Below are 19541 nucleotides of genomic sequence, written 5' to 3'. Positions count from 1 at the left end.
TTTTTAACTAAGATAGACCTCTTTTTATTAGCACAAGGGGTCATATGCACAGACCATAGAATGCATAAGAAACTGTACACAATTATTCTACACAACACTCAGTTTTCACCTTAGTATCTAGCTATGAATATATTTTTAAACACTTAATGTGTTACTAATGTAATTATCACATGTCTATACATTTAAAATGTAAAGTTTAGGCCAAAATATCAATATCATATATTTACATTTTTTTTAATAAATTGTCACATTAAACATTTGATAGACGGAGGATGTGTTGAATTCCTTTTACTTGTGTCAGTACTAAAACCCAACACTAGGTGTCAGTAATGGTCTTTTATATCGGAAATTGCAGAATAAGAGGAGTAGAAGAAGAAATTAACCCCCCTAGCAATTTGTTCTAACAAGAGCAGTGCTGGATCGGTTGTAAAATCTAGGCCGATAAGCGCCATACCTACTTAGAAAGGTAATTGTACGCCTAAATTGTTCGTGCCTCGTTGTCTTTCAATGTCGTCCTTTTTCTTTGCAAATTTTCTCTGGATAAGAAGAACTGTATGCAAATGATAACGTTAGCTTTTTTAGCTCGACTAGCTGACCTCTCGGTGGACAAAGACGATATCTTGTGTTCAAACCTGTTTGTAAATCTATTTCATTTACGGAATTTCACAATAAATCCACTACATTACAATAAATGAATATGGCCCATCACTTTTAGTTGCTTGAATGTTTATTTAATGTTTTTTTTAATTTCGAAACTACCAGCACGCGGCCTTGTTAGCCAATGCTAGCTTAAAATTAGCGTCGACATTGTTTTAGTGCAGAAGCGTTCGTTTCTTCTCTGATTTTTTTGTTTCTGTTTTCAGGCAGCTTGTAGCCATTCGACTTTGTGTCGCTTTGATTATTTAGAATTAGTACTTTAGTCTTCTAAAAAAAAATCAGCTTTTAGTCCCGGGGAGACACGCCTATCGTTTTCATCTGCACATAGGGAATTGTCAAACCCCAGTTGTGTTGCATCACAATTGTGACAACTACTTTGCTCATTGTTCAATGTAAATGCTGTTATTGTTTTACTTCTAAGTTACTGCTGTAATTGGGCCTCTGTGGTCTCCACACGTGTTTCCCTGCTGAACTGCTCTGGAGGACCTGAAGACTGTCCACTCCCACATGTAAAAAGCAACAGTTGAACTTAATCTCCAAGTGCCCCCCATTCTGTGTCAGCAGCATCATCCTTCAAGCACCATGTCTGATGGCCGCATCTATATTGGGAATCTTCCCATAGACGTCCAGGAGAGAGACATAGAAGATCTCTTCTTTAAATATGGAAAAATTCGTGAAATTGAACTGAAGAATAACAGAGGAACAATTCCTTTTGCCTTCATCCGATTTGAAGATCCACGGTGAGTTTTGTTGGACGCTCTACAGCAAGTGGAGTCACATTCCCTTTTGTTGGACACCTTCAATTTTGTTACCTCCAGTAACTACCAGCTTGGAATGGATGGAGCGTAAGTCCAATAGGAGAGCTTTGGTAAGGAGGTCTTTACTCTCTTTTAGGGATGCGGATGATGCTGTATATGGAAGGAATGGATATGTATATGGAAACTCCAAACTCCGTGTGGAGTATCCTCGGTCCACTGGTGGTAAACCTGTCCCAATGGGCCCAGGTGGAGCTGGACCAAGAGGAAGGTTTGGACCCCCCACTCGAAGATCTGAATTCCGGGTCATAGTGACTGGTAGGTGGATTCCATGAGTCGTGGCCTTAAACCTTTCAACATATCCTGGAGTACAGTGGGACTGATAGGAACAGAGCAGTCAGTGTGAAATTCTTCCCTCTTTCCCCTGGCGGACTGGAGGACAAGTAGATCAAGTTGTTGTCAGATTTGGTTCTCTCTTATGGCGGACTGGAGGACAAGGGAACTGGGAGATGGACATCGTGAGTCATGCCCAGAGGTTACTCTCCCAGAAGATGAGAAAACTAGTAAATGGACGCCATGACTCAAAGGTAGATGTTTATCTCACCCTGTAAGTCAGAACTAGTGAATCAACATCATAGACAGATGGTTCTTTCTCATGGCGGACTGGAGGACAAAGGAACTAGTAAATCCATGTCATAAACCATAGAATTCTCTCTATCTCGTGGAGAACAAAGGAACTAGTAAATGGACATCATAGACGAATGTTCTCCTGGTGGATCTGAGGACACACATTAGTTGGATGTCGGGTGTTTCTTCTGGAAGATAAGAGAACTAGTGAACCCTCGTTATGCCTCATTGACAGATGTATCTCTCTCATGGCGGACTGGAGGACAAAAGAACTAGAATACGAAGGTCATAAAACATAGGCAAGTGGTTCTCTCTCCTGGAGAACAGGAGTAAGGGGACATCATGAGTCATAGACAGATGTTTCTCTCATGGCGGACTGGAGGACACAATAACTAGTAATGGATGTAATAAGACGTAGACAGATGTTTCTCTTGGCGGACTGGAGGACAAAGAACTAGGAGATGGATGTCAGGAGTCAGATGTTTCTCTCTCATGGCGGACTAAAGGACAAGGGAACTATTAGGATGTCCTGCAGAGACGTGTCTCGTGGCGGACTGGAGGACAAGAGAACTAGTAAAGGCCATCTTGAGTCAGGCAAAAAAGGTTTCTCTCGCGGCTGACTGAAGATGTGGTCAAGTCTGCATCTAATGTAATGCAAAACATCAGCCATTTTGGCTCAATAATCCCAACTTCAGTTTTAGAAACTGGTAGGTGTCATTTTTCTTTTATTTAAATTGCTAGTTGTTTCCCCACTTTTAGACACATTGACTAACAGCAGACCTTGAAAGCTATATATTATTGTCTAACTGGGGTTGTGGTTTAGAAATTAACTGTAACTGCACTGTGACAGATTTACAGAATCACACAACTTTATTGAGCATGGTTTCTTAATGTATTCGGAAATTTTCATTGTCATAAATTAATGACTATTCTCTGCTGATATTGTGTTTCTCTGACGGTTGTATTTTAAGAATATGACACTTTACTAATTAACATCTGGGCTACTTTTAGCTGTAAGATAAATATTTTTTTTATTTGTTAAAAAGCATTTTTATCTGATAGCAGGTAGTTCTGTTGTGCTGCAAAATCCATAAATGTTAAAGCTTAATTCTGTATTTTTTCTTTATTGTTTGTACAACTTAAACATATCTGTATGTGTGTTTTTAGAAGAAATGGTCGTTTCAGGCTGTTATGTAACTGCAGGGAACAGCGTGTCACATGTCTTCTCCTGCTCCAGGGTTGCCTCCAACTGGGAGCTGGCAGGATCTGAAAGATCACATGCGGGAAGCAGGAGATGTTTGTTTTGCAGATGTCCAGCGAGACGGAGAAGGTGTAGTGGAATTTCTCCGTAGGGAGGACATGGAGTATGCTTTACGCAGACTGGACCGGACTGAGTTTCGTTCTCATCAGGTGATTGGCCAGTTTATGCTGGGGAGTTTGGATTATAAAACAGAGAATTGATCTTTTTTTTGTGTTGATCTTTGTAGGGCGAAACCTCTTACATCCGCGTCTTTGAGGATCGAGGAGCCTCCAACTGGGCTCGGTCACGCTCTCGTTCCAGATCCAGAGGTCGCTACTCTCCTCCGTTCTACAACAGAGGCTCCCCTCCTCCTCGCTACCAGTCACCACCGCGCCATGCCATGAGGCACAGCCCACCCCCTAGGAGGCACCCCCCTCAGCACAGCCCCCTGCCACGCCATTACAGATAAAAAGGCTCATATTTTTTTCCTTCAATATTTGGAGTAAATGTTTTGTAATTCAGCATTTTATCTCATGTTTTTTTCCTTGATGTTAGGCGTTCTCACAGGACTCTCGATCGTTAAAAGAACCCAAACATTCCATGGTCACCGGCGCCTTCCCACAGCTTTAACTAGAAAAATGGTTTGCTTTTAAACACGTATGTGTCATCTCCAAGCAGCATTGGTGGCTTTGAATTTAAACCTTAACTGACAGCTTTTTTTTTTTTTTTAATAAAATTGACTGATGACTGAATGTCATATCATATTTTGACGAAACTTTTGTCACATTTCAGTAGCTTCCTGACTTGGTGATTCTCCGAATGTCTGGAGCTAATGATTATTGTAAAAAAAGTTAAACTTTAGTGTGACTTTGAGTGTTCTTCCCCTCACTTCTCTTTTTAAGTTTAACCTGGTGGCCAGTGAGTGAAAACTGTTTGTTTGCATCTTATGTTCACGTTTTCTTATTAAATAAAATCCAAACTTTTACAAACGTTTTTTCCTGGATCTGAAACTTTTTTTTTTTTCTGTAATGTTGCTGTACAAAAATATAATTACCGGTGCATAATTTTTATTATTTGCAATAAAAAAAGAAGCCTAAAAAAGATATAGAATAGTTTCAACTGCCAGCACTTGCTGATAAATAAAACTCAGTTTACATGATGTCCAAAATATATTTTAATACACAATAATTATACTTAACCATTTTAGAAGACAGAAAAAAATAAATTTCCAGTGATTTACTTGTGTTTTCGTTATGTTCAGACGAGGCTCCATATACATTGTATTGCATTTTTTTTTTAAATATGTAATTTTTTAGCTTTTATACAATAATCATTTCAATATTTTTACACCTTTTGACAACAGCAATACACAGATAGCAATACTCAGGCATGTTTAGGTCGTACATGGATACATTAGCGGTGACACTGAAACACTTTGGAACTGAAGCCACTAACAGGAGTGTTTATGGATGTGTTGAAACCAGCAGGTGGCACCAAATTACCTGACTGCTCAGCCATGTTGAACATTTCTTACATTATTTTGCACAGATTTTAAGATATTCATGTCTCCCATATACATATCGTTTGAGATACCAAATCAGAGAAAGTATAAATGCATAAAATACTGAGTTTTTTAAAAAAATGGATTAAATTGCAGGATTATGGGAATAAAATTCACTGCATTTCAAAAACCTGCAAGCAAAGTAACACCATGGTTGCATCTTAACTTCTGACCATCTACTAATTATTAAAACATTTTTGTTTCCTGGCAGCAGAATCTTAGATTTGTGACAGCTTGCAGTATTTCCCACTGACCGTAAGCTAAGGTAATTTTAAAAGAAACTACGAGGTACCCAGGGGCGGAGCTACCCTTGCAGCAAAACGATTCGCCTGCAAATTTTTTGTTCTATATTTTTATTATTATTTGGGGGGGAAAAAAAAACAAAAGCAATATTTGTAAACAAATTCTAGAGCCCATCAAATTATTTACTACGCCCATGTAATGTGCTGATCGGGGTTGTCAACACCCTGGCCCAAGTCAAAATCTGGAAAATGAGGAAAAGTAATTAACAATACCTCAACAATGATTAAAAAGTTTGAAATCTGTATTTTTGATCTTATCATTTGTGATGGCGTTCCAATCTGCTGCCTTCATTTGCCATCCTTTCTAAGTCCTCCTGCCCTTCATATATAAATGTCCTAGCTCCGCCCCTTTAAGGCACCATATTTCACTGTTCTTTCATGCGAAAAGAAAAATGGAAGTCTACTTCCAAACAAGGGTGAGGAGGAGAACCCTTTCTGCAAAAATGACTACAGCACAACAGCTGACGATGCTGCACTGCTCATTTTAGCTCTGCACGTGTTCATATTTTATGGGAAATAGTGGAAGGCTGACACTATAAGGAGGAGGAGGTGGGACATGGCTGTCTGCAAATACAGTTTCAACAAGCTGATTCCAGAGAAAACTGGAAAAAACAGCAATGTACAGAGCAGTTCAAACACAGAAGACTCCGTATAAAACACGCATTTGAGGAAATGATGGCGTCTAGAATAAGTATGTGCTGCAAGATCAGAAATCACAAAGGGAGTCCGTAAAATATAGTCCTCCTGAAATTGTGACAAAACCGATTGAAATACTGATCAGTGAGTGGTCGACTGACAGGCCAAATATATTAAACAATATCAAAAAGACAAGATGTCAAACTATGGAAGCTACAATTACAGATCAATGATCCTTTTGAAAACATATTCAACTACGTGACAAACAAATGGTAGAGGTGTATAAACAGAGTGGAAAAATTTGGTTGCTGCATCCCTGAAACAACAGCTGAATTTTAAGGCAAAAAAAGAACATCCTGAAGCTGTTTCAATACGGGTTACATTCACTGGGTGAACATTAACACTTCAAAAATCATATTTACTGGCAATACTTGCATCTCCTTACTGCAAAGCAGGAGCAAACAGAACCTCTTTTATCATGTTTTTAAGAATAATGAGCAGCTTTACTGTAAATGTGCACCAGTTTTCAAACACTATTTTCTTATAGAGATATACTGTATATGACTATCATGTCAGATAAATCGACCCTGGTGGCGGAGTCCCGTGTTACTTGTTCTCAATGAGGGTCTGCACTTTGTGGACCAGGTCTCGGGCCATCATCAGGACCTGTGGAACGTCGTGTCGCTCCGCCATTTCTGAAAGGAGAAATAAAGATTTAATTTGGCTGAGAAAAAACAAAATTCTGGTAGTATTTAGCATAACAATTTCAGAATCTTTGGAAATACATATTATAATCAAACATACAAAATTAATGTTGACTAAAAAATTCAATTTAGTTTGTTAGCATTATTTTTGTAAGATAATATTTAAAAAAATTGGAAATGGTTAATTTGTCGTTGATAAAATGCCAGAAATATTCTAAGGTAGAAACATTTTTTTTTTCAATTTATTTAAGTTTGTAGAATATCTTCACTGGACATGCTTATTATTACCACGGAGTTTACAAACAAAAAATTGTTTTTAAATTATGACTTTAAATCTCATAAATTTACGAGAAATAAGTTCCAACTGCTAAATTATAAGAACAAAGTAATTTATTTATGACTTAAAAAGTCATAGGCTAAAATTATGACTTTTCTTCTCGTAAATTTAGGAGATTTAAAGTAGTAAATTTAAAAAACTCATAATGGTGGTCCTAATTCTCCGTCCTATATTAGCACGTCATAGTTGGAATTTTTGTTTTTACTAATTTTATTTAAAAAAAAAAAAAAAAGTTCAGTGGAGACAGCTTTATAAAGAATACACTTTAAAAAATGCTTTCTGAAAAGTGCTTGTATAATTCTTACTATAATTAAAAGTATTACCATAAAACAATTCTTAAAAATAAAATAAATTTATAAATTTAAAGGATCTCAGCTCAAAATGATCTCCAGGATCTAACCTCTGATCTTTAGTCTTTTCTTTTAAGGACCCACCCCAATAAAAAATGTATTCTTGGTGCTTTTAATTTGTTCTTGTGGCATTTTTTTATGAAGGTGGACATTTATTAAGAAAATAATTTGAATCAGGTACAAATGAAATAGGCAATTTCAAAAAGAGCTTATTTGTGATGTAACAAATACGCTGGGGTGCCTATAAGCTCCCTGTTTCGACCTCAGCAATAGGGAAGGGTAAAGGGGGCGGCGTTGCCTCTCACTAGCAGTCAAATCAGAGGCAAATTTCTAATGCCACTCTGCAGAAACTACATCCTAGAAAAGGAAACAGATTTTTTGATATTTGCTAAAAACGGCGTAATCATAGTTAAAAGACCACTATGAACACTTTCATAGTAGATCAAAAGATGATCGGAGTGGGTCTTTAAAATATCCACAACTTCTTACCATTGAAGAACTTAATAATGTCTGTAAAATCCATGTTGTTTCCCAGGATGATGTCTCTGTACATCTCCACCAGTGCCAGAGCAATGAAGAGCACAAAGTGTTCAGAGGAGGTGTGCTTGGCTGCCCAGATGGTTTCCCATACGGAGAACACGTCGTCATAAACCATTTCTGTTTGGAACAGACCAAAAACTTTAACTTTCAGGGTTTAACTTTCACGGTAGCGGATAATTTCCTTTTTTACAGAGGTTTGCCAAACTCGCCTCTTTTGAAGTCGAGAAGAAACCAGCGATAGCAGAAATAGAAGTGGGTGTAGTCTCCATTCTGCTGCATCAGCTCGAACAGCTCAGAGTCCAGGATCTGAAAAGTCAATGTCATTAGTCTATCAACTACTTACATTCATATTTTGTTCATTCACTAGCAAAGATAGTCAGTTTTGTGGTTGCATTGCTAGACTTTTAAGCCAACCTGTATGAGGGAACGCATGTTGGCAAAATGCGAGTCCATTGCACCCCCATGGGGAAAATTCTGGTTCATCCTTTTCATCAGTTCAGTGAAGCAGCTAAATGCCATCACCTCTGCAAAAAAGAGACACAAAAAACCCCAAACACAATGAAGATTGTTCATTCAGATGTAAGAACAAGCATGTTTGTGTCACTGACCGTCATCCAGAATGACCAGAAGTGGCGCCAGCAGGTCACACATGCCCTGCACGTAACCAGTATCCAGATGTCGCCACACGTAGCTGCAAAGACAAACCCTTTCTGTTTTTTTGACAGTTTGAAACAAACATATTTACACAGAGGCCTATCTACCTGCACATGATGTTGCGCAGCTTGTCCAGATTCTCCGGAGTGAAGTACCAGTATGTTCTGTCACAGCGTCTGACATCTTTATCGATGCGATGCAAGTTGATCAAGTACATGTCCTGTGTTTGTTGCTGCAAACACAGTTACTCAAGTTAGTGTGAGGTTCTTATGAAAAAAGATTTTTTTTTTTTATGTAGTTCTTACAGAGTACGTCTGCTGCCCTGAGGATTCCTCATATTTGATGACACTTCCAGACTCTGTAGACTCCGGTTCCACCAGCACATTATCCATCTCCGGCTCTTCTTCGGAAAGGCCGAGGTCGGTGCTCTCGGGACTGGTGTTACCGGCGGCGTCCGGATGGTGGGCCAGCACCAGGGCCTCGGCTGCTATTTTCTCTCTTTGTGCCGGGGTGACGGGCGGAGCAGCGAGGCCGACCAAAGGCCGAGTGTGAATTTCCTGTGAGGTCACACATGTGATTCCCACAGGAATGTCCTCCATCTCCAAAGCGGAGGGAGAGTCATCGGAATCAGCCGTGTCCGGAGACTGCCGAGTTTGGGAGGATAGCGTGAGGCTTCCCCTTGAGGCCGACTGGAGAGCGTTCAGAACTTGTCTGACCGGAGAATTTGAACCAGGCGGATTCTCTGCAGCTTTTCTGGTTTCACAAACAGTTGCTTCTGTGGTCTCGTTCTCTTCTGAAATGTCTGTCTTTTTTTCATTCTGGGAACTAGCACTATCTCTGACAACATGTGGACAGTATGTCTTCCCTTCCAGATCTCTGTTCTTGTGTACCTGGAGGCTCAGGGTCTGCCCGAGTGGAGGTGCTTGGAAATATTCATTATGTATTTCCTTTTCTAGCTTCAAAACGTTTGTCTTCTCTGGAGCAGATTTCAAATTTACTTTTGTGTTTTCTGATTTGACATCTCCATGAGTTGTCTCTTTGCCCTCAGATGGAGACGTCTCTGCGGACTTCTCGTGTTCAGCCTTCACACTTTCTAATTTTGTATCTACGGTTTCATTCTCAATAGCTGAAGTGTTCCCATCTTCCCTTCCCGATTCACATTTTGTAATCTGGCTGTTTTCTTCAGCTTTGTCAGCGTTCTGCTGAGCGGGTTCTGGTTCTGTGTGGCATTCAGTCGCAGGAGGGTTGTTGTCTGTATTTTGAGGACAGTCTGACACAGCTGAGGGAGAAGGATCGCAGAGGGGGAGTTGCTGACCATCTGTGGTTTTCACAGGGCTGCTGAGCTGCTTCTCTGCCTCTTCAACCTTTGGCTCCACCTCAGCCGAGACAAATACCTAAATGCAATTGAGAAGAGATTAAAATTAATTCATAGTTTAGATTATACTTTTGAATGGACTGCGAGTCCTTAGAAAATAAATAAAATACTTCTCCATCTTTTACAAAGCTATAAAAAAAATGCTAAAATTACTTTTTAAAGCACAAGTTTATAGCCCGATATAATTTTTTAATGTAATTGCTGTAGTAAAAATAAATATTTCTTCTAATTCAGGATCAAGAGACCTGCTGCAGCCTAAAATAATATTTATGTTATTCATGAAATGGAAAACTTTAGTGAGACTTTACATCCAATCAAAAAAGCATCAACTCTGCTTTGTTGAAAACCCTTCAAAGTCTCATTCTGATCATCTTTTGATCTATTTTAAAAGAGTTACCAGTGGTCTTGTGATTATGATTACGCAGTTTTTAGCCAAAATAATAAAAAAAAAAATAGTGTTTTCGAGGGCATAGTTTTCTGCAGTAGTTCATTAAAAATGTACCTCTAAATTGTTTGCGCAGAGTAAGCCTGCTCCATTTCCCATCATCCATCTGTTTACATACTCTCTCCTGCTAGCGTACGTGTTTTGAAATTCACTTTAACTTTAATATGACTAATGGACTCCGATATGTTAGTAAAGGGTCAAACAAATGTCGAACAAATTTGACGAAATACCTGTTCGCTGCAGCTGGATTCACTCTGTGAGTTGCCATGGTGTGGGTCTGAGCTGCTACTTAGTGACGACTGGAATAGAATGAAGAGAAAAATAAGGAACTATTAGTGAAGTAATTTCCTTGTCCTATAATAAGTAGTTCCCTTTCGTGCTTTGTCTATTTTTGACTTCTCAGTAGGACTTGCATCTGTGCTGATGGTTGAGTCTCGCTGTATGGGTCCTCTTTCCACGCTGGTACCAGACGAACATCGAGCAAGCGCTTCAGCGTGCTTTTCTCTTTCCCTCTGACGTACGATGACCTCACAGCCCTGCCACTCCTTCATAGTCTGCTCGTACAGCGTCTGCATCTGCTTGTCCATCTGAGCAGATCCAGAGTGAAGAGAGATTGCAACACTATCTCGGGGATGTGGGCATTCGTTAAGTCACATGAAGATAAAATACCTCCAGTCTGCATTTCTCTGTCATGGTGAACTGGTAATGTCCCAAAAGAAAGGGCCAGACCTCTTTGCGCAGGGATGGGGCTACTCCACCGAAATACACCAGTCTGTGGATCTCTTTTTCTTCGTAGGTCTGGAATACAGAAAATATGTGATCATCTCTATGTTTTACGCTATCTTTGTTAAACATTACAGGCAAAAAAATGTTAAAAATCACAAAGTAAGTAGATACATGTAAAGCAAAGGTAAATAGTTGAATCAAATGGTTTAGTGATAATGAAGTATCTATAGACAAGAGATAACAAAGGGTATTTATCTTTGCGATCTCTCCAGAAAACATATTATTTAACAAATGGTTCCAAAGTATCGTCTTAATGAGCCTTAAAGTGTAAATCTGAGTTTTTCAAACTTCAAATCCTAAAGGACCTATTTGATCTACTGGTTGTGTTGGGGGCAGACAAATTTTCACTCAAGCAAGATGAATCTTCAACTAGCGAATATGGATAAACGTAGGGTCTGTCTGAGAGGGCTTGACTGGGACATTAAAAATTTGACTTTTGCATTTCCCTGCGATGACCTGGCAAACCATTCAGGGTGAACCCCGCCTTTGACTAACAGGGAATGGGATAGGCTCCAGTATCCTCATGACCCCTGAAAGGGATTGTTTGAAAAGTGGATAGACAGAAGAAATGGGCTATGGTCACAATGGTGTCCAAGATGATTCAAGAAAGAAGTTTACTGCTCATTTTTCTTTCAAACTATAGATCCGAGAAGGCACAATAACAGAGAAGGATATCAGACTCAGGTGCGACTAACTCTTACAGAGCTGTCCTTGAGGAAATTTCCCCAGACCTCCACAGACAGGCCTCCTCGAGCAACACAGGGAACATCAGGGTCAACTATTGTGGTGTTGACCAAAGCTGAGAGGTGGGTTCGGACTGTGGACAGATGACGACAGTACGCCAGCCCTGCAAAGCAAAGAACAGTCTTCTGATTTTCACTGTAAAGGTGGTAAAAACAAAGTATAAAACAAATTTAAAACTACTTACATCCATAAAATGCACGAGAAATGATCTGGTATTTCATTGTGTCACAAAGGAGCTTCAATGGAGCCCTGGCAACAGAGGCAAATGTCAAACTCAGTCAAGTGAAACAACATGAACTGAATAGATTTGTGCTTTTTTTGGAGGGGAAATGTACCTCTCCTGATTGCAGCCATTAGGCAGAGAACCATCAGAAGAGCCATTCTGTGAGCAGGAGGAGCAGGAGGACTTCCTAGGTGTTGGCTGCCACATATTAACACTCTGATCCATTAGCTCCAGGGCCACTGCACAGCATGGGGGCTTTTATCATTGCTATTATTATCATCATCACAGTCACGCAAAAGCAGATGAAAATGCCAACAAATTTCTACATTAAATGTCACCTCTGCAAATTTCCTAAAAAATATAGGAGGAAAATAAAGAGGCAAATTGACTGCAAAATGATTTTTTTTCTCAACATGGCCATAAATTAAACAAATCCACTAAAAAAAGGAACATATGTCAAATGTGGTATGTTTTCAAACGTTAATTTATACAGTAACGCACAGATGTGCTCATATAAATGCAATAAAGCAGAACATGAGTTAAAAATAAAACTCACTGAGTTCTATCTGATTGCCAGGAAAAAGGATCCGAAACACATAATCAGTTGCTTCATCATCTTCCTTATCCGATACGGAATCACATGAACTATGTGGGCTCCTCTTTCGCAGTTTGGGAAAAACCTTTCCCTGTGAAGGCAGATAATCTTCTCAAATACCACGATGCAAGACAGGCTTTTTTTGGAACTTTGATAAACACTTGCTCATTTTTCTGACCTTTCCCCTCTGATTCCAGAGCGGCGGGTCCAGCTGCCCATGAGGTAGCAGGCCGGTTTCCAGGCAGGTGAGAAACTGAAGCAGGTGACCTCCTTTGGGGAAGTGCAAAGGAGGTCTCTGGATCCCATCCTGGCTCACCAAAACCACAGTCCCACCACTATTTACTGGAGAAATCATCACAATAATCGCTGGATTTGTTCATCCTGATTTGAAAACTTTCAAATGATAAAGAAGCTACTTTACTTTGCTGATGACAGTGAAGATAGACTATCTCCTCCAAACGAATGGTCATTGCATAATCCCAGTAAACACTGTGAAATTAGGGGCAAATGTGGGTCACTTAGCCTTGCTGTGTAAAACCAAAGGTTTTACATTGGAAAAAATAACAACCTTCTCTCAGAATCTAGCTCTCCAACATTGCCATTCATCAGCTGATTGGGAGTCCACTTCAGTGTCATGAGATCTGCAGTCTGGTGGAGTGAGAGGTAGCCAGGAATGGCCTCCATGTCATCCCTCTGCAAGAACAAAAGATGATCAATTTCTTACTTTGTTACCATTATGCGTCGCTCACAACGCCCTTGGCAATTGGCGTTCAAGAGATCACACTCAATATCAAGTCTAAGTAAATGTGAGTAAACATGTATTTTGAGTTCTGCATTCAGAACTCTTATGTTTGTGCGTAGCTAGGCAAGTTTCTATGACCTTTTTCAGGCTCTATGAACAAAAAGTGCAGCCATTGAAGGCACATTGAAAGTTAAACTGGGTCAAGCTTTGACCAAACAGGGACTCAAATTTGATAGTGATGTATGGATGTTTTTTTTTCATTTTTCAATGAAAAAAAATTTAAAAAGTGTGGATGGTGTCCCTTTTAATTCACTCAAGTGCCAACTGGTTGAAAATTTATCTCGGAAAAGTCTGGGAAAAAATTCAACATATTGCACCAACCCTCTTCCACGTGTAGGTGGCCGACATGGGCTAGTAAACAGTAGAAGAAAAAGAAGAAGAAGCCCCTCCCTGCTTGTTTAGTGTGAACACCATGGGCCAAAAGTGGGTTCATGAACTCTCATTTCATGAACTCTCATTTAGCTTGTTCCTGAATGTGCATCACTTGCACAGTGTGTCCATCGTTTTAGAGTAAGTTACATTTTCATCAATTAGAGTATTTCTTTAAGTAAATGTTTTTACTGTGACAGAAAAGCACATACTGGCTGCACCAGGACGTTGTTCTTTCCAAACAGGAGAGTAGCTCTTGAGTTCTGATGAAGTGACTCGACATACTCTTTCACCCACATGAGAGGACGATCATCCATGCTGCCACTGGACTGTCTCTTCTGGATCTGGACATCAGAGAGAGATACTGTAGTGGATTACGGTTTTATTTCCCATTGGGAATGCTTTTATTGGACATCTTACAAGGGCAGGCCTTCTAGAGGGAGATTCCTGCCGACAGTGGCCACTGTGGATTCGATGGCGCTGTACGAGCTCGTCCGCTGATGGATCGGTCCAGAAATGATCTGACGTCTTAACTTTGGTGTACTCTAAAGCACAGGGGCCAACTGTAGGAGAGAGTTTGCACGATTAGAGGGTAATACTGAAACAGTAATTGAACAAATTAAAAAAATTATTGTATGAGGTTACCCAAAAGAGATGCAAGGATTGGTCCATCAACAGGGTCCATCAACATGGCTTCTTTATCATAGAATGTACTAAAGCAAAAATAATAATAACAACAATTAAAAAAAAACATACTTTCTTTTATTTACAATGTAGCTATGCACAAAATGTAAATTTCAGACTTTATAGTCAATCAACCAAATCAAAACTGCATGAACGCAAAAAGGAGATTTAGTAATACCTGCTGTTTTCCACCAGATACAGGACAATTTTGTCCAGGAGCTTTTCCATCAGAGCTGTTCTAATCCACAGATTTTTAAGCGCTTGGGGAGGGAGGTTGGGCAACTTTGATTGCCGACTGCGGTCATTATTGAGAGAGGAATTGTTCTGTTTGCTATAAAGAACAAAGGTACATGTCAAAGTGCAACATCTTTAAATTTGTGGAGACTACAAGACAAAGACATATAAGAGAAAAACAAAGACAATTCTCCTTGACAGAAGGTGACATTTCACCTATTTTCGATAATCTGCTCCAGCTCCTGGACCTTGCGGCAGAGTTCCTCGGCGGGAGAAAAGCTCTTTGACACCTTCATAAAGAGGGCAGCAACCTTATTTGTGCACAGCAGGCCTGCAATTCGACGTTTGAGTCCATGGAGGACACATGCCTCTACTACGGCTACAAACACACACAAAAAAAGTCAATTGTTCATTTGCATCATTTTCATTTCTTATATGATCTTTGTCAATTGAATCCTACAAAACAGCATTTTAATCATTTTGCATTTATAATAATATTACCAATCTAATTATTATTTATGCAGAGACTTCTGGGAAATTTTGAAATAATAGATTTGAAAATGGTGAATGCCTGATTTAATGTTCTAACTGAGGAGCAGTGAGTAGTAAATTCTGAAATGACCAAACAAAAACTTTTTACCTGTTTCAAGAGGGTTGATGCATTTGACTGTGGATAAAAGTTATTAGCTCTATTCACTGAATCACGTTGGATTTTAACCATTTTAGATGCAAAAGAATTAATTATTCCATATGGTAAAAATACAAAACACATCCTTTTTTTATTAGTCTCTCATAGTAAATGTTTCCATCCTGTTTTCCTGTTAAATTAAAACTTAAAAGCATGAAACACAAGCATGTTGCAGAAATAAAAAAGGGTTTACCACAGAAGGATATAACGTGGCTGCTGTCTGCATGCACAAATTTTCTGGTTACAGCTTCCTCCATGATTTGTTTCACCTAGAGGGGAGAAGTACACAGTGAGGTGTTAGTGTTAATCAGTGTGAAAGAGTCAGTCAAGGCGATGATGGAGGTGAGATGTCAGGTACGACAGTGAGGGCAGGAAAAGGTTAAACACATTAGGAGGGGGGAAAAAAATCAAACTATTTCTAAATGTCCATAAATAAATAAAAAATAGTATGACATTGGATCTAGCAACATCATTTCTTGTGCACATAAAATAGAAATTTGCAACCATTACATTTGCATTCATAAAGAAATACTTAAAAAATGTTGTGTACATTTTACTAAAACATACAGTATATTCATCTTAGCAACAATGGGTTTGACCCTGACATTGTTTTATAACTGTACATTTTTTTATAAATTAAATATTTTAAAAAAGAAGCAATAAAGAAAAACATGTTAAGCTCTTTCTTCACTGTTTATTATTGATAATATAATTACTGCTAAATAAAATGTATAATCAAGCATGAAAACTGCTGTTCTTATTCTTACTAGATAAACAAAACATAAATTAAGAATTATTCAAACGAACGTATCACTTCAGTTAAAACCTCAAAACTATTTTAAATAAAACTTTTTAAAGTCCCACTCCAATCATCTATTTTAAAACATTCCCAATGATCTTTTAATTATGATTATGCCATTCTTAACTTTCTAAAAAAAAAAACTGTGTTGTTTTCTGGGACATAGTTTCTGCAGCGCAGCAATAGTTTATTAGAAATTCACCTCTGAGTTGTGGGCGGGACTGCAGAGAAGTAAGCCCGCCCTCTTTTCCTGTCATCACCTGTCAGCCTCACATACACACAACCTAACATTACCAGTGCAACAAAAATGGCGAGCAATATCGGCGCTATCCAGCTTTACATTTTATGGCTATATTCCAGACCAGTAAAACAAAGACGTACATGGATCTATTCATCTAAAAGTGCCTTCATCAGAATGGAGCAGAGCAGCAAGTTTGTGGTTTGTATTTTCTGGACCACAGCTACAAACGTTTTCCAGTGACATTTTTTTCATCTGCTCCTGATTCACAAGAATTTGAATAAAGACATACTCAGAAATGCTATTTTAAGATTAATATTCTTAATATTTGTCCTCCATCCTTGGAAAAATATCCCACAAGAAAATGATAAAAACATCAAAAACACTAATTTTATCAGAGTGAAATAGTGACCTTTTAAAAAAATAGTGTCATAGATGCTAGCTCAATTGTTATTAACCCTTGATAGCATGTTTTTATGCCATCCGTAATAAATTAACACATATGGAAGTTTAATAGTGTTATCACTTGCCTTCCCTGCTTTATCCCTTTTACTTTAAAACAGCAAATACAATCCCTTTTTTGCAATTATTCATATCAGTGCACATAAACACTTCCAAACATTTGTCATTTTGCAATATGCTACATCTTGACAGTGCAGCTTAGCCCCTCCTTGCTGCAGGATCTGAGCCACAAGAGCCGTGCATTTTTTTTAAAGCAATGAGTCACAGGTGAGGAGAGCAGGAACACAGTAAGAAGAAGTACATGGCTTCCTTAGCACAGGCTAAAACATCCAGCTCCCCTCCTTTAAACAGTTCTGGTGTTAGAGGTAAATGCATTTTTTAATGGAGATATTTGCATCCAAAATGCATTTACTGCTTAAGTTATCCTCTATGTGATGGCTATCAGAGCATAAACTACAAAGAAAAGATACCAAGGTCACACCTATAACTTTGGAGCATCATCCTCATTTCACTAAACAATCCAATCTAGACTGAATAAATGTAAACTGGGGGCATTTTTGAGGGGGTGATTTTTAATATAAAGGATTTAAATCAGTGCAATCAGGATGATCGTCATCATTATCATCAGCACCATCGTCATCCTTACACGCAAGTCTATCAGCACTCCACAACCAGAATATTGCTGATGATTATCAGCCTCTGCTTTAATGTTCGATTAAACAAGCCGGGTTAGGATTGGATCCGGGCCCGACAGCAGCCATAAACAGTCTGTACATCCACCAAAATACACACACGATTGGCTCACATCCCTGCCCGCAAACATGACATTTGAGATTTTTTTATTAAAAAAAGGATGCTACGAACCTCCTTCTTCACATTGCGGAGCAGTTTCTGGCGCGTCTCTGCTTCTATCACAAAAATAATCATTATAAAAATGATGATTGGAAAATCTGAGAAATGATGAGGATTATGCGACAGCGGCCGTACCTCCCATCGCTCCCGACTCGGTGTCGTGCTGACACACGAACAGCTTTCAACAAGAAGAAGGTGGAAAAAAATGAAGGTCTGGAGAGGTTTTCTTTTAAAGCAGACCAGCTCCAGGATGGGTGATGTGCTCTAAACGACTATATTAAACCTATCTGATACCTCCAAGTGAACCACCACCCCTTTAAAGACACAGGCACACGGTAACGCCAACGCAGACCCACACACTTCAATTGGAACCGACAAATTATGGTAATACACAATACATGATTTATTATTATTATGTTGTCATCAATGGTCCTTTCAATTAACTGGTATTTTTTTATTGTGATACATTGTAATTATTGAATCATATACAGAGGCAAAAAGAAAAAGTTTTCACATTTTTTTATCATAAATGCCAAATTCTGGTTAAAAATCAAAATATTTAAAAAAGAAATGTATGACTGCATACAGGATTGTCTTACTGTAAAGCAAATAACCATGGTGTAATAAATGAAAGTCAATTGTCTAATAAAATATGTCTTATACACGTCATGTTTTAATTATGCATAATTTTCACATTATTGGTTGTTTCACTGATTATAATAAATATATTGATAATTACTGTTAGTAGAAAACAGAAAAGAAATGTATTTAGAAATGCAGTCAAAACATGGCGGGATCTAAGAAAGTATAATTAAGGGGGCTCTGCCCTCAAAATGTGACGGCCCACCAAAATCCACAATTCAATAAAAAAATAGTAATAATTAATAATAAAATAGACTAAAGAACATAAAAATCAATGGCCAGACAGGACAAATAGACAAATAAGAAGTCAAATATGCACAAACCTGCTGACTCCAATAAAGAAAAATCCCAAAGACTTCTGAAATAGACAGCTTAACTCTGTCATTCTATTCATCAATAACCATTCTTGCTCTGCTATTTTTTTTTAAAAAAAAAACATTGTTTTACTAATCTTACTTATATCTTATTTAACCATATTGTTTTCTCTATCCCAAGTTATTCAAGTTATATAACCCTGGAGTGGGCACACTTTTTGACTCCTGGGCACGGTTCTAAAATTTGACAGAATTCGACAGAATAAGAGAAAGAAATAACACGGAATCTCGAAAAATAAATGCTTATTTTGATTTTATATACCTTAAAACAGAACATTTTGGAGTTTTTATTTCAAAACCCTGACTTCTGTTCTCATTTTTGTGCTAATTGAATAATTGCATGGCCCTTGGGCTGTATGTCACCCCTGTTATAAACTGACCAATCAGATGCCTCAATAAAAGCATGTGGTGCCCAATGGCCCCCACCTCAAACGTTTGATTGACAGATTCTCCCGAGCCCTCGTTCAGTGGAAGGGGTGTGGACTTCACACAACCTCACTCATGACAGTAGTTGCCGTAGAAATGCTGACTCAGACCAACTTGGACCAATCACTGTCATCTGGCTCCAACATGGCGGCGTCCCTACTGCAGAAAAATGGTGATTGAATTGGTTTCATGTCCCTGGAGCAAGAATTAAGTATACTTTTCTATGGGTGATGTCACACCCACTCAGTCCAGTTCTCTGTATACAGTCAATGGTTCTTCCTTTTACTTTTAAGAACAGTGAATAATGATATAAAAGGAACTTTCCATGTTTTCTTTATATTTTATTATGATTGTCATGTGAAATTAAAAGGACACGTGTGTGTATTTACTATTTGAATATTAAACAGATTTAACAGTGTTCTCAGTGATTTTTATGTTGC

At 38.6% G+C, this 19541-nt stretch overlaps 2 protein-coding genes across 5 annotated transcripts; one reads left to right on the top strand and one right to left on the bottom strand.

Moving 5' to 3' along the window:
- Positions 1 to 311: 311 nt before the first annotated feature.
- Positions 312 to 4268, top strand: srsf9 (serine and arginine rich splicing factor 9). Of its 3 annotated transcripts, none has more exons than XM_024299462.2 (5): positions 312 to 466; positions 1222 to 1397; positions 1552 to 1730; positions 3277 to 3449; positions 3527 to 4268. In XM_024299462.2, the coding sequence occupies exons 2-5, from the start codon at positions 1240 to 1242 to the stop codon at positions 3746 to 3748; spliced, it is 732 nt and encodes a 243-aa protein (XP_024155230.1). In that variant the 5' UTR covers positions 312 to 466; positions 1222 to 1239; the 3' UTR covers positions 3749 to 4268. The 3 variants fall into 3 exon arrangements, with proteins under 3 accessions (XP_024155230.1, XP_024155232.1, XP_024155231.1); XM_024299464.2 differs by having other exon boundaries at positions 355 to 466; positions 1219 to 1397; XM_024299463.2 differs by having other exon boundaries at positions 357 to 1397.
- Positions 4269 to 4435: 167 nt separating this feature from the next.
- Positions 4436 to 17976, bottom strand: sgsm1b (small G protein signaling modulator 1b). Of its 2 annotated transcripts, none has more exons than XM_024299550.2 (25): positions 17795 to 17976; positions 17672 to 17715; positions 15502 to 15577; positions 14837 to 14999; positions 14565 to 14717; positions 14348 to 14415; positions 14123 to 14265; positions 13915 to 14046; positions 13100 to 13224; positions 12953 to 13020; positions 12710 to 12873; positions 12493 to 12622; positions 12049 to 12175; positions 11898 to 11962; positions 11671 to 11816; positions 10853 to 10981; positions 10597 to 10770; positions 10414 to 10482; positions 8669 to 9757; positions 8471 to 8595; positions 8318 to 8400; positions 8124 to 8233; positions 7919 to 8015; positions 7659 to 7826; positions 4436 to 6473 (listed from the first exon to the last, which is right to left on the bottom strand). In XM_024299550.2, exons 1-25 carry the CDS (start codon positions 17799 to 17801, stop codon positions 6385 to 6387), a joined length of 3744 nt encoding a protein of 1247 aa, XP_024155318.1. In that variant the 5' UTR covers positions 17802 to 17976; the 3' UTR covers positions 4436 to 6384. The 2 variants fall into 2 exon arrangements, with proteins under 2 accessions (XP_024155318.1, XP_024155319.1); XM_024299551.2 differs by having other exon boundaries at positions 17672 to 17712.
- Positions 17977 to 19541: the final 1565 nt, after the last annotated feature.

This window comes from Oryzias melastigma, linkage group LG12, assembly GCF_002922805.2.
Source record: "Oryzias melastigma strain HK-1 linkage group LG12, ASM292280v2, whole genome shotgun sequence".
NCBI lineage: Eukaryota > Metazoa > Chordata > Actinopteri > Beloniformes > Adrianichthyidae > Oryzias > Oryzias melastigma.
Note: the sequence above shows the minus strand (reverse complement) of the source record. Positions and strands in the feature narration are given on the sequence as shown.